Below are 15,839 nucleotides of genomic sequence, written 5' to 3' on the forward strand. Positions count from 1 at the left end.
GTGAAAATCATGATTTGAACTTTTAGTTATTTCTATCGAAACTGTTTTCTTCCATAGTCAAAAAGATATATTAAATCAAGTTGGTTTATGCTTTTTCAGGCATCCTTGGCTAATTTTTGCTTATATTATTGAGAATTTCAACTGTTTAGCAGAGCAGGTTTTTGAGTTCTTTAAGACTTTGAAGGTTATATTTTGCAAACCAGCCTATTAAGGGTGGTGATTGGTTTGTTTTACTGTTTTCAATGCAGTGTTACAAACTAATAATTTGAAAAATTTGGTAATGAAAGAAGTTTCTGATGGGCTAAGAGTTGTGTGATAGATCTCAGCCACTTCAGTTATTTTCCTTTCTAACTGAATTCTTGCAAAATAGGCGATTTTTGATGTAGTTGACAATTGTCATAGACAACTTGAGTTCTTAAAACTTTTTTTTTGTCTTCTTTTCCCCATCACCACCTTTGGCAGCTTTATGCAATTCCTTGGTTTCTTACAATGTTTACACGTGAGTATCCTTTTTTTTCCTCTGATTAAATGCTCTTACATTTCTTAAGCTTAATTTTTCTCACTTTGTCAGCTAATGCCTTTCTTACTTGGTATGATAGGTCCAGCATTTAGTTAGGATGCTTATAATTTGCAAGGATGTGTTGTGGAAAACTCAACAGTGGAAAACTCAGCAGTGCCTGTCACTAACTTTCTGCCCTGATTTGGTAATAATTAGTATTTCTCCTGTGGTTTTGAGTTGTTGTTATTGTTAGATTATTATATGTTGTTGTTATTATTGAATGGATTATTTTACACATGCAGTATTTAGGGTGTGTTCAGAGGAAGCTGTTATCTACTGGAAAAAGATGTAATAATAGTTAAAAAGCAAAACCAAACCACACCACCATCCCCTGCCATCACTCAAATAATGTAAGAAAGAGAGTGACTTTGTTTTTGAAGATAATCATATTTTTGTTGCACATTGACACACTGTTATTCTGGTAGAACTAGTTTACTGTATTTGTGCATCTATATTAGGAAAAAAGAAGAGCTTTCTAATTTGGTGGGTTTTAATTAAAGAGAAGTTAACAAATCAAGTCCAAAAAGCAATTTAAAAACTTCTTTTCTCAAAAATCTGTGATTTTTTTCATGTCATATCAACATTGGCAGATGTTGAATTTAAATTTTCAAAGAAGTGGCAGAATGAAAAGAGCTGATAGATTATTTCTCTGATGAAATATCAGAGAACTTAATGTGAGATTCTTGATTGCATTTTCTGAAGATTTTGACTGTAAAGCACTGGTTCTTGCAGTTGTCCCTGTTTCTCTACCTTTCATGAGAATCGCCACATTTGGGAAACATCCTTAAGACAATAAAGTCTTAGAACTATTTCGTTGGAAATAGCATATTTTAAGACAGCCACCTTCAGCTTTATATATAAAATCTTGCTATTTTTAATAGGCCTTTTTCCTTGTCTTTCTTTTATTCTGCCATTTTTTTCTTTACTCTGTTCATTTTTTTGTCTAATTGTAAGTAGTCGATCATATTGGTTAACTCATTAATGTTGTCTTATTGTGAAAAACTCATATGTATGCCTTAATATGTAATTGTACTGTGCCAGAAGAAAAATAAATTGCCTAATTCTTGACATACTTGAAATGTGAAAACCCATGTGCTTCCAAGTATTCATTTAGAAAAGAAGACTGTTACTTACAGAATAATCAAACTGCATATGAACACAAAAATTATCCTGAACAGGTTGAGTCCTCTTTGCTCCCAAATAAAAAAGAAATCACTCAAGATGGGAGAGGAAAGAAGTACATAGGCAACTCATTAACCCTGTTATTGTGTGTGTATGCTTATAGAGTTTTATTTATTGTGCTTATTGATTATACAGATGTCTTTCCTTTGCACAAAATTTTTCACTTGTGGGATACATTATTGCTTGGAAATTCCTCCTTCCCATTCTGTATTGGAGTTGCCATACTTCAGCAGCTGAGGGATCGTCTCTGGCTAATGGATTCAACGAGTGCATTCTCCTTTTTTCAGACTTGCCAGGTACAGAAAATACTGTTTCTTCCTTTTTTCTGTCTTCCCCAGTGTGTTTCTAAATATATGCTTAGAAATCATGGTAGGTTTAGGCAAATTCACTGCCAGAGTGTGTGGATCTTAACTACAATTTATTGTAGTTAGTTGAAGTCTTTTGCTGTCATCAGCAAGAATGCAGTAGGATTGTTATTTCCAGGTGAAGATTGGAGTATTCTGTTGTGAAATTTAGAACTTTTTAAACCCATTCAGAAGCAACTGTTCGTAGTCATGCCACATGCAGACACAATCAGTTTATATGAATTTTTAAATAAATTGAGTACAATTCTGAACAGTCCTTTTCCTCTTTGGTGCTGGTATTAGCCTGTTCCTTTCAAACATAATTAAACTTGTACTGTGGAAGTGATTAATGTAAAAGGATTAGGGAAAGCAGTATAGGAAGCCATTGGAATTACTCTGTTAAATATTTCCATTTGAAATTTAAAGCTTGCAGAACAATTTTCAAAACTGTATCAGAGTCTGCATGATCATTGTGCAGATATTCTGTGTCTTTGCTCAGTAGGAGGTGATAACCTATCCATACAAACTGGTACCTTACAAAAATACATTGCAGTTAACCATGAAGTTTGGAGCTTCCTTCTGAGCAAGTACCTCGTGAGACAGCAGAATGCATTTGAACTGAGTAAGCCATGTCACCTGAAAGGTGTGTTTTACTTTGTAGTGACACAAGTAGGAAGGCTGGTGCACTCAGAACATGCTTATGTTCTTGCATTAATTCCCTCTCTCCTGCTCAGGATCTTACTAATGTAATACAAGTCTTAGGTAAGAGTTTGGCACTGTTTTAAATGTGTGGCTTTTCTTTGGATAACTCTAACTTTGGGGTAATTCCTGGGCTAATTAAGGATTTAGTGAGTTCTATTTGAACTCCCATGTCTGCAATTCAGTAATTCATTTAAACAGAAGTTCTTATTCAGAAGAACTGAAGGAGAGAATGAAGTTTGGAGGAGAATTTAAAAGGTCTTCTTAAGTGTTGCAGTCTCCACAACTGCAGAGTTCACAGAGGTTAGCAGTAGTCTAGGATATGGTACTAAGCAGATGAGGCTGAGTTCACAGTTGCATAAATCAGAGAGTTATCATAAATGAGGCTCTGTGATTTCTTTAAATACTGTTGTCACAAATTGTCTCTCACTGTAAACCCTTCCAGATGGGTCTGGATTTCAAAATTTGTCTCCTGCTTATTAGTTTGAGATGTACTATCCATTTGCTACTATAATTTTTTAATTTATAAGAAAATTTAATTAGGCCATTCCTTATAGTGTAGAATTTTAATTTTCAATATGTATGTTTAGCCATTTCAAATGTTCATGGTAAATTTAATGGGATATCTACAGATGGCTGAAATATGAGTGCTAAACTAAAAGACTGATTTTCTCCCGGCCCTCTCCTCCCCCATGTGTTAGCTGTATGTCCTAGTTAAGTACAGATCCATTAATATTTAACTTATTTTCTTGCCTAAGGTAATTTCTCCGTATTTTTCTTTTTCTTGAAGGGTGCTAAATTATAGATTCCAATTTATCTTAAATCAGCTGATTTACTGACAGTGGAAGTATTTTATGCTGAGGTCATGTGTAAGAATACATTAGTTCTTGTAATGCATATGTGTTCATACAATAAAATTAAATCAGTAAAATCTGTAGTGATATAAGGTGCATGCATTCTGCTGGTTTTAGGTAATGACAACTTTACTGATACTCTGGTAGGAAATACAGGTTTCTGATAAGTTGGGTTTTTTTTTTAATTGGTGGTGTCTGTGATATTTAGGATGTCAACAGTGGCACAATTGAATATTTTGAGATGAATCTAAAGCATTCCATAAAATACTGCTAGTAAAACTACTAAGGAAAAAAGAATAAGGGTAAAAGACAATCCTAGTGCGTCTTAAAAGTTAAATGTTGTTGGTCTAGCTTAATCAGTAACTATTTCAACATATAATTCTCATGGCCTTGTACCTTTTCTTTCTGACCTCTTATTTCTGACTAAAAATTATTGACTCATTATGCATTTTGTCACCTGTGTCTTCCAAATAAGACTTCTGTTATTTTGGTTATGATAAGTTCTGTGCCAAGGCGGAGAATTTTCTGAAAGTAATTTCCAAATAACCTACATCTGAATATATATCACTCCCAGGAAGAGATTATGGAGTTCAAAACATCTGCATTGATTTTAAACTAAAATAAATTGTTGCTCAACAGTCTGAAACTCCTGTAGTTTGTAAGCTTTGTGTGCACTGGAACGGCTTATTGCAGGCTGCAAGTGAAGGCAACTTCCTTTCCAGACTGATAGAGGTATTTTACTGCAATCTTGAAACTTTGTGGAACACTTTTAAGATTTCTTGTTTATACAAAACAAAAACCCCACTGCCTAATTTCCAGTGCACTGTATATAACACAAATGGAATTATTGTTTTAAAATAATTAAATAAAATAATTAAAATAATTATTAATTAATTAAAATAATTTTTGACATTTAAATAATAGTCATGTGAGGAAAACAAAGGGACATTGTGGCAGCATTGATTACTTGCTTCTGAAATCCTTTCCAATACTTGTCTCAAAGCTTTGGCCATATTTTATCTATAAAGCCAGTACAATTGGGCAACACTTGCTATTTTTGGAAGCTCTGTTGGAAATTTTACTTTATTTTTATGTTGTTCAAACAATATCCTAGCAGATTAGGAAAATTATTTGAAAATTTTGATGAAATAATTGACTAATTAAGAATACTGGAAAATCCTTTTGCAACAAATGTCCTAGTTCATTCCTCATGGAGCTGTATGGAGGGGGCATATAAGCAACTGGTAAATAGAATTAAATATAATTAGGTTGTTTAGGAAATTACTACCCCAAAGTGCTGGGGGTTTTAAATTTAAATTCTCTGTCATTTATTCTTTTATAATTTTTCCTTGTATTTAAGGACCTCTGTTAAGTACAAACTTTATTCAAGCAATATAGATTCCAGAGAATATTTAGGAATATTTGAGACAGACAAACAAAACCAACACTGGAATTGTTGCTAGTATTTTACCTGTAGATTTGAGACTTAGTAAATTTTGTCTTATTCAGGCGACACAGAGAGAGCAAAGACATTACACATTACCTTTGTTTTTCCTGTAAGTCTGGAATGTACAGTATGTGTCAGGAAAATGAAAATGGTAAGGGTGACACTACTATGATGAGATTCCTGAGGTACCAACAACAGAGACAGGACTCTGCTTTCAGAGGAGTGCTTATTTGTACTAAGCTAGCCTGGATATCCATTAACCTCATGCATCAGCAGATTTACAACCCAGAAGGCTTTTCATGCCCTGAGGACCAGCTGTGTAAGTCTACTTTAAAACATGCAGTTTTGCTTATAGCTTAGTCTTTAGAATCTTGCAGTAAGTTTGTGTGATAATGTCCATTATTCAACTCGAAAATTATGGTTATTGTAGTTTGACTCGATTACCAAGTTCATTACCCACTGAACAAGTAGTACAAAGTCTACAGCTTTGTTAGGGAGCATCCAGACACATATACTGCTCTTTGCAAACATTTGAAGGATCCTTAGAGCCATCCATTCCCACCTGGAATGGGTGCAGTATAGATCCTGGCAAACAGATCTTCTCCAGTGATCATTGCCAATATCAGCACTGACATACACTGATGAAAATATGGGGACAGATGTTGTCAGACAATAGGGAAATACAAAGCCTAAACATGAGATAAAACATACTCAAACAAACTTTTAGTTTAGTTCAATAAGCTCATCCTCTGTAATTTTGGGGCAAGAGGAGGGTTCATCCTTCTAATGCTGTGCACCTTAGGAAGGTTTCTTTTTGCTGACTCCAGGATAGTCAGTGCTTCCAAAGGAAGAGCCTTGGTCTCAGATGAGAAGTTCATATAGACTGACTGTAGAAAAGCAATCCAGTGCAATGAGGAGCTACAGTGCAATGGTTGAAGTGGAAAACTTTGTGAGACACAGGCATGTAGCTTTAAGATGCAAGATCTGGCTGTCATCAAACCACAGGCACAAATGATTCTCCAGGGAATGGATTTTCTCTAATGTGGGAGAAATTATTATATCCTTTGCCATTCCAGTGATGTGCCAAAATGCTGAATCCCATAATGGTGGAAGCCATATGAATGCTTAGAAGGATTGTTTCCAGCTTATAAATGGACTAAAAGTTTAAAAATAGTGAAAATTCTCTACAAAGATTGTATGGAGCAGTTTTGAATGATGCTTTTCTGTTGACAGCAGCAAAATTAGACACATATCAGAAGGCTCTACTTCAGATATGTTTCTGACCCTGAGTAGCTACCATTTTACTTTCTGCTGTTTTCCTTTCTAAAAATCCTTTGTCTGCCTACATCTGTGATCCATATGCTTTTATTGTACTGGAATTTCTGGTGGTTCAGCATTTAGTTAATATAGATCTGATAAGAAGAAAAAAAGACAGTTGGCCACCAAGTCCACCCTGAGTTTGTGGGTGTTTAGTGTCTGTTCCCATTTGTTTCACCACTCCTCCAAGGAAAATGTAACCTCAGAGATTAAAACACCACCTTTGAAGGGATTACAGAGATACAGTGGTTTTTCATATTCCAGTGAGCAGTAGGAAAAAGAAATATAATACAATGTTTTGATTATTGTTTGACTTTTTTCATGCACTTTTGAAAATATCTTATTGCTTAGATTAAGTCTCTGAGGAACAGAAGCAGTGACAGCTCTTCTAAAAGGAAACTTTTTTAACTTCAGCTACAAAAGTTTGACATAGTGCTCTGTTGTCATTCATGGAATATGGCTCTGGAAAGTATTTTGCTGCAGAGATAGTGAAGCTGACTACTTTTTCAAGTTACAGTACAGCTGAAGAAAAACAGCACTTTGGTCTCTTTCACATGATACACATGATAATGGTGTTGTAACTATGACAAAAATATTGATTGGAAATATCAAAAGACATCAGAATTTAAAAGGAAGTCACTTTTCCTAGTTTTCTTTTCTTGAAATATGTAGGTCAGGCTGATATTTATGGAAGCATCTTTTTCTGAGCATGGTACTCATCTTTGCTATATTAGATGGCTTTTTGGAGATGCAGGTGTATTTCATGTTGCAATTCCTCAAGATTATTGAGGAATTGGCTTTGGAACAGAAGCAGGGAGATTTGTTAGGGCACACCTGCTCACCAAGGCTGTCTGGTAGTGTCAGACTCTGTAAGATTGATGTTGTTTTACCTGAAGCTGTGAATTCTTTAATTATTCACCTTTTCCACTCATTGTGACACAAAGAAAACAGATCTGGATTATAGATTCTACCCTCTTGAGACTAAAGAGGAATGCTGGAGTGGGCAACACACTAAGCAAAAAAATACTGAAATACTTTATTGTTGTCTGTAGTTGGCACTGGCAGAAGAAAATCAAATATATATCCCTTAGCAAAGGGCTGTCTGCCACAAGAAATGGTGCTTCATAAAAAGGGTGAAAAGTGAGTTCCTCAGCAGAACTTTCCTAGTCCATGTCTTAAAAACAGTCTGACACACAGCTTATGCCCCCTCTTTCTTGAAAGAACCCTCATAGTACTCTCCATAGTGAAAAGGCACTTCAGAAAATAGAATAATCCATCTGTTAGTCATGTAGGATTTTTTACACCTTTACACTGAAATAAAATGTGAGTACAAGAAGGTATACTGTCAAACATACTGAAATTTCTAGGCATGAGCTGACAAAATTCCAGCTGCTCTTATCTGAGCTTTGTTGCTAGATGTGGTGGATTTTTTTTTCTTCATTACAAAGGTGCCTTGGGAAAATATTTCCTATATTTTCCCATTGAAACTACAAGCATAGCAACTGATTCAGGATTAGACTCATGCTTAGAAAGCAATACTGGGTACTAGACTTCTTTTCCTTTTACAATTGCAGAGAACGTTGCTGACAGAGCAAGGTGCCTCATAGGGTATCTCTTTAGAATTTCATTATGCTGAATATGTTTGTTTGCCTGTGTAGGCATATATGTTCTGCTCAATAATCTTTAGCTCTCTAACTGTTAATTGAGGAGAATTTCTAAATGGGCTGCACAAACAATGCAGTGTTAAAAATTCTTGATTGAAATGTACGTTATCACTTCATTTCTATATGATTGTAGATATATTTGGGAAGGTATGTCTAGCATTGTACTAGAGATACACATTACCTAAATACAGATTGGAATGGCAGTGTAGGCTGAGAGCTAGAAAAATATTTCTGTCAAAATAAGGACTTTGAAATGAGGTTAAGTGAACTCTCAGTGCTCTTATACTTTGGGATAGCTGTCAATTCCCATTGATGTACTTTCACATAATATTTCACTTAAACTCTTGCCTTTATAAAGCTGCATGAGGAAGTTGATTCTCTCTGTCCAAATTTATTCTAAGAGTATCCTGGAATTTAGTAGAAATCAACAGGAAGACCAAAACTAAACATGGAGAACTAGAGCAGGGTTTGTACCTAAAGGTAAGACTTTGTTAATACTGCAACTTTGGAATAAATTTCAGGACTGCATTGTTAATATTGAAGGGCAAAACTTGTTCAGGAAGGGCAAGTATCCCAGCTGAGAAGAACTTACATTGTATGTGAGCAATGTTGCCTGTATTCTGAAAAAGCTGATAGATATCTGAGCAACCAGCAGGGGTGTGTCAGGTGGCACCTCTGTCACTTCAAAAATTTAAGTGAAGACAAGCATCTGTAGGAGATAGGGGGGATAGGCTGGACACATTGCATTTGGATTTAGAGCAAGACAGTCTCCTGCTAGTTCTTCACTCTTCATGCTAAAAAAAAGCACAGCACCATTCTAAGGAAACAAATCATGTAAGCAGTCATATAAGCTGATAAACCACAAACTTGTCTGCTGGGAATGCAACCCTGAAATGACAAACTTTTATGTCTTGGATGTACTTTAATGCTTTCATGTGTAAATTCAAATGAGGATGTTAACTTAGCTCTTTCACAGAATAAAGGAACTTTTCCCGTGGCTTATGAGTAGGTTAATTATGCTGCAAGCTTTAAATAACTTAGAAAATGTATGCTGACAAGGTTGGGCTGCTGTTAGTTGCTTAAAGCTATTAATTTTGCTATGTGAAGCACTAACAGACTTGACTAGTAGTAAACACTGGAAGTTTTGGATCTCAGTAAGTTATCTTCTGCAGTGCCAAATGGCTAGAGCAGTTTTTTTGGAAATGAAAGCAGTTTTAAGTATGGGTACATAAGCAAGATGGTTATCCTTCCTGTTTACAGTTGCTGTATTTGTGGGAAATAACATTTCAATCCTGAATAAGATGTTGCTTGCTCCAGCAGTTTGAGAGTGTTCCATGGTTCAGGATACTCATTAGGCAGATCTAAATACTCTATTTGTATTTATCTTTACCAGGAGTTTTTCCATTATTGGTATGGGAATGAACAGGTCAAATTAGAGGCTTTCATCCTTTTCTCAGGGCAACAGGTACTCCTTTTCAGGATTACCTGAATTTCCATCTTATTTTAAAAGCAGAAAATCTGAGTGACTTCATATTATTTCCTCATAAATATCCTGAAGGCTAACAGGAGAGCTAATGCAAAGATCTTCTACTTATGGCTCTTGAGAGAATCATCAGCTTTATAAGCATTTGGCCTGGTCAGAGTTTCTGACTGTAGAGTTTTTTTTTACAGGTTTATACCTGTTACACCTGGGAAATAACTGAAGTAGCTCATAGTTACCACCCAGATGGAAACCTGTAACAGGATGATCTCTATTTTTGCTTGCTGAGTTTCAGTATTTTGCATATTATTTCTGTGAAGTGTAGATTTAGGATAAAGAAGGTGAGTTTCACTAGTATTTCAGCTTCTAAAACTGACTTAACAGATATTTAGCAAATATTATAACAAAAAGAACATAGAAAAGCTGAAAAAGAGTTACTCCTTCAAAAATTGACTGTTGTCAGATGTTGTGTTGGTGGTGCCTCAAGTTTCTCCTCTGAGCTGATCCCTGCAGTTTTATAAACCTGTCCTTTCATGCATCTTCTGGTTATTATCTACCTATGAATTAGTGTTCATTTTTCTGCTGAGCTGCTTTATTTCCCCCTGTGTATTTCTCAAGTTTTGCATAGCAGTGTCCCTCTGACTATTTCCATTATATATTGGGAATTCCTGTGCTTCTGTCATTGGCTAGTGTCCTACCCTGTGATAGGACTACTCCAGATGTCTTTAACATTTTGTTAGTTTGCAGAAACAGCTGCTGCTCAACAGCACTGGCGCACCTCATAACAAAGTTTAAAAAGTGCTTTCTTGTCAGAGCTTAGCTCCAGTCTTAATGTAATCTATTTCTGTCTTTCTCAATAAGACATAGCATGTGGCATTTGGTGATTGGCTTACAGTAAAGCTTTACTCTTTGTACAGTCACTTGGCATTCTGTGTCTCCCCTGCTCATGTCAATCCTGGCCCCATCACGTTTCCATACTGGAAGGCATTCTTTAGCAAACCTTTCCAGTGAACTGCTGAATCAGAGGAATTTTTACAATCACAAGTAAGAAAAGAATCCAAGTTTGCCCTTTATTCACCCTCCTAATTTCTAGGGAATAATTCATAGTGTTTACTGCTGCTTCTCTCTACTGCTGTCCACAAAAAAAATGAAGTCACGCAACTATGCTGCAATGTATTAAATAAATAATGCAAAATAATAGTTCTGCATTGACCTTTTCATTTATAATAACCTTCTTACAGTAATAGATACAGAGATGTTGAATAGAAATGTCACTTCTCTTCCTAGATTTGTCCTTTTAAATATGCACACTCTTCTGTATGTCATCAGGAAAAGAAGAGTTTATGGCCTTTCACCTCTATTTCTTCTAAGAGCAGGAATCAGGAGGTTGAACTGCCTGACCTATTCAGTACCAGAGCATTCATAGCACAGAGATTTTCAGGCCTAATGTGGCTGTGTGGTGAAAGCTAATGTTGCCTGGCAGGGCAGTAATAAAGTATTTGTGATGGAGATGTCAAACCACACTCATAATTCTGGTCTATTCCCAAAATGCAGAAGCAGTTTATTTTGGCTGAGTTTCTTAACTGGTATCCTGTTACCCAAGGAAAAGGCTCTGGAATTGATTAACTGCACACAAAGACTTGGTCTGTGTAGATTTTCATTAGGAAAGAACCATTCATCTTACGTTTTTCTCCATTACTTGCCTTCACTTGCTGTGAACAACACATGCACACCCGGTTTTGCTGTAAAAATAAAACATTGTATGTGCTTTTGTCACAGGTGTATTGCATTTAAACTGATGCTTTTTTCAACATTTGTTTCAAGTGCAATCTACTTCTCTCCTGTATCTATAATAATAAACTTACATAGCTTAAAAAGCAGCTATATATAAGGCTGAGCCCTCCTTTTCAGTTGAGGCTGTGCATAGAGGCAGGCAGAAGCTCAGTAAGAAGTTACAGTTTAGCATGAAAATAGCAAAATTAAAAACATCTTAGAATAAACAGTAAGTTTAGTTCAGAAAAGGAGCAAAACATTTCATAGGCTTAATGTTAGGATGGAGCCATGGCAAAACCAAGATGCTGCTGTTGGATCACTTTTCTTTCCCTTCTCTACGCCTGCCTTATCTATTGCTGTATTATTTGCATATTTAGAAATGTCAGAGACAGCCTTTTGATGCTGAGCAATTAGCTGCTGCCATAGAATTGTTTCCTGTAAGGCTTGGCTGCTGCTTGACTGTGAAATACTTGAGCTTATTTGAGCCAGAACTCCTAAATATAATGTTTGAAAATTAAATTATGACTTTGGTTCCTGAGATACTTGGGTTCCAGCTTTGACTTTTTGAAATACAGGTGCTCTGTATTTTTTCAAATGAATTTCAAGATGTACTAAGTTTCGAAATTATAATATATTTTTATAGTACTTTTTTGATGTTTTAAGTCAGGCTTAAATTTTTTCCACACTTCATATTTAATGACACCATGTTATTCAGCACATTTTCATTACAGATTTTCCAATGAAATAATTTGTCTTAATAAAAAGAGAAGGCACATCATTTTTAAACTACAAAATACCCCAGTGCTGGGATCTTGGAGAGCACTGAGATATTCCATATACATCTCCATGAGTGAGCATGCCCTCTTCATCCTTTCTAAATATTACTTTCATTTGTTGCTCACACTTGGAGATTTATGCAGAGCCTGCTCTCAGAAGAGTGTCCTTCTAAGTTGTTTGCAAGTGTCAAGTACTCTGGCACTCTGCTGAGGTAGTCTCTGTTCATTTGTTCATAGTCCTGTTCAAGAATCTAGGCTCTGACTTGATATACTTATGCTTCTGACATACCAATGGTATGTTTGTAATAATGTGGAAGCTCTAATATTTTCTGGCTTGTAATGCGGTGACTTGGGAGCAGGAAGAGTACAGGCAGGATTAATGCTGTGTGAATGCAAAGTCTTGGTGAGATAACAAAAAATGGACATTTCACCAGAGACTGACTCATTTGTCATATATTTGAAAGGGCATGGGAAGAAATTGGGATTGAAGTAGCTCAGCAGACCCTTACTTATTAGCCAAAAAGAAGAGAAAAGATCTTATCCAGCAAGGGTGCACCAGATTGAATTGCATTTTAGTTACTGACAGGAAGTGATTTTTCTTAAACTGAAATTGCAAACAAATGATGAAGAAGGGCTTGAAGGTTACTCAAGTGTGAAGCCTGTTCATGCAATGTGACTAATAAATATTCTGTAAATATTTATGCCAGTTTAATGTAGTCTTAATCTCCAATATCCTGAAAGTAATTGTTTTTTCAAAAGAATGTGAGTAAATTCTTTGAGTGAATTCTTTCACCACCCATAATCTTGTCTCCCTTATGGGTGCTAGATGTTGACTGTTCCCATGAATGTGCCTATGATTTGCACATTGTTGGGGGGCATTTTTATTGTGGTTGTGGGGCTTTTTTATTGTTACTTGTGGAAACCAGAATTGCTTGTAGTTTTTGAAAAAGCTTCTTGAAAAGCTTCTTGAACTCTATCAACTTTGGTGCTGTGACCACTCCCCTGGGAAGCCTGTTCCAGTGGCCAAGCCTTTTTACCAGTTCTCTGAAATGGATTTCTTTTGAAATTACAGAGCTTGTTTCTAGGAAAAATATTTTGACTTGTTTCAGTGTTTAACACTGTCAGTCTCAATTTCTCCTTTGAGCTTTTTTATAGCTTTTCTGCAAGCAGTGTTCCTATTCCATCCCCCATTTCTGTTTTCAATTTCAGATATATGTTGGCTATTAAACCCTGTCACTGCCAAATAATTCTCATGCTATTAATTATTGTTGTTCCAATTTTTTTACTAGCTAAATTCTGCATTCATATCATTTATTACAGAAGTACTACTAATATTTCCTTAGCTAAGAATCTCAGGAAATGGGTCTTATAACTCAATTCCAGCATCTCTTTAAAAAACAACAAAAAAAAACCAAACAAAACCAAAAGAAAAAAAAGAAACCACAGCCCCACTATAAATGTACTACAGCCTTGAACTGAAATTCTCAACTTTTTTTTTAATAAAATGAGTTTTCAGAAATGTGGAAAAAAGTGCAACTGTAATGATGGTGCTTTGGGGTGTTTTCTGAGCTTGAGAAAGAATAACCAGTGGAAGGCATCTCCTCTCTTTACCTGAATTAAGAGATTGTGTGAAATTCTCCAGTTCTGTGTATTTTCCTTGGGAATGATGCTGAATAACAGCCTTCTGTTATAGTATAATTGAAATGAGAAATCGTTAGCCACTGTTGAGACATCATGTAGTCCATTTATCTGTTACACATAGTATCCCAAGCAGCTAGGGAACCTGATATTGTCAAGGAAAATTGTAATTTACTTTCACACATCCACAAAGAGGTTTTTGGAGGTAGAATTAAAATTGGGTAAGCCACAGCTCTTCTCTCAGACTTTTCAGAATTTTAGAAGCAAGTTAGCGCATAAGCATCCTGTCATCAATGGAATTAAAGCATCTGCTGCAGATTGTATCCTACCTGAACACAGAAAGCTTTTTGAATGGGAGAGTAATAGATCACATCTTCCAGATTTTAAACAGTCAATAATCTCATCCAACTAGATTATTCTGCCCCAAGCTTCAAGTTCAGTTTCTTCTGCTCACCACCCTGCTAATGACTGAGATTTCTGGAGTAGCTCCCAGACTGATGGCAAGGCATCAAACCTGCTGATGGCAATGAGTGATTGATGGCAGTGCATCAAATCTGTTTGAGATATACAGATAAAGCCTGGCTACAATGCCTCTGTTTTCTCCATAGAAGCTGATGCTTTAATCTAAATTTTGACTGTTGTAATGAATCATACAAGATCTTGGTACAGACAGAAAAAGTGCTGATATCCCTGCTGTTTGTCTGTCGCACTACACCAGTTTTGTCATGAAATGCAAGCTAGCATCATTTTTGCTCTTCATGAGACTCCATACAGGAGGTGCAAAACTAGTCCTTTTATAGTGGTAAAAGAGTAAATGACTTTTATGTTACATCTTGTTAGAAGATATATGCAGGCAGGATGCTTAGTGTTGCAAAAAATGTATTTCCAACAGGTTGGCTTTTTTTCCTTTTATGTACCTGTTTCAGTGTAGCTTCCTGCTTTTTAATTGACCACATCTTATTTTAGGATCCTTCTCATTTGACAGGTGTCTGCTTTCCTTTCAAGTTGTGTAATATATTGTCACAATGGCACTTCACTCTCTCAGCTAGGACGTTTCACTGGGAATGTCTGGTTGGGTTTGAGACTGTATTGTTAGTTTGTTTGTTTAAAAAAATTCTCTAAAATCTCTAAACCAATCTATTATGCTTTCAATCAAGCACAAATTAATGCTGAAAACCCCTGCTTTTCAGCAAACAGATAAGATGTAACTTTGTCAAAATGGCAGGCCATGCAAAATTCAGTCGATGAAAGCTTTCAATCTGGCTGTTAGTAAGATTTAACTGACAAATAAGACACTTTGTTGATCCAAAAAAATCCTGATGTCTGTACACTGTGTGAAATCTACTTTTGATGAACTGCACAAATTTACATTGAACAGTCAATAGTTTGACTTGTAAAGACTTAAAAATGCCTTACAACGACTAGGTGTTAATTATTGTTCTGACTTTGCATTGGTTAAAGTTCTGATACACTTCCCTTAAACAGATCAAATTACTTCTTAAAATGTCTTTACTAGTTTTTAATAAAAAAACTTGGAGTGTTTTTCTTTTTGAATGGGAAAATGCTTTTGAAATCTACATTTCCTTTGAGCAAGAGAGAGAGAGACAGACAAAGATATAGATGGGTGTATGTATATTTAGCAATGTCATAGCTGGGTTACTTAGCTTTACTGATGTTTTGCTCTTGAATTTCTTGCTTTTCCTTGCAATGCCTTGCAGAGATTGACATTGAGCGTTGCGTTCGCGAGTCGATCAACCTGTTCCGCTGGACTCCCAAGAGCGCCACGTTCAGGCAGTTCGCGCAGCCCACGCGCCCGCCCGCCGACGGCAGCGGCACCAGGAGCTCTGCCCTGGCCTGCCTCTCTGCAGACTACCAGGAGGCTCCTCGCAGTGACCTCGTAAGCAGCCTGGCAATGGGAGCGGGGAGCATTGTTCACATCATTCACATTGCCTGTTTCTCCTGCCCAACCAACTCCTGCTCCTTCAGTTCTCTTACAGCAACCCACTGCTGTCCACAGCTTGCCTGCAGAGCTGCAAGCAGGCTTTATCATAGGAGAAAAGCAGTAAAAAGAGCAGTGTGCCAGTGAGATTAGGTAACTGGAAGGTG

At 36.3% G+C, this 15,839-nt stretch overlaps 1 protein-coding gene across 1 annotated transcript in view; it reads left to right on the forward strand.

Annotated features, from left to right (window-relative positions):
• Window positions 1–15,839, forward strand: part of TBCK (TBC1 domain containing kinase) — an 86,992-nt gene that overhangs the window by 43,978 nt on the left and 27,175 nt on the right. Inside the window, 4 exon segments of the mRNA XM_054514716.1 lie at window positions 463–499; window positions 1,877–1,984; window positions 1,987–2,037; window positions 15,452–15,630. Of these exon segments, the coding sequence (XP_054370691.1) occupies window positions 463–499; window positions 1,877–1,984; window positions 1,987–2,037; window positions 15,452–15,630 (375 nt within the window).

This window comes from Molothrus ater, chromosome 4 (assembly GCF_012460135.2).
Source record: "Molothrus ater isolate BHLD 08-10-18 breed brown headed cowbird chromosome 4, BPBGC_Mater_1.1, whole genome shotgun sequence".
NCBI classification, from domain to species: Eukaryota; Metazoa; Chordata; class Aves; order Passeriformes; family Icteridae; genus Molothrus; species Molothrus ater.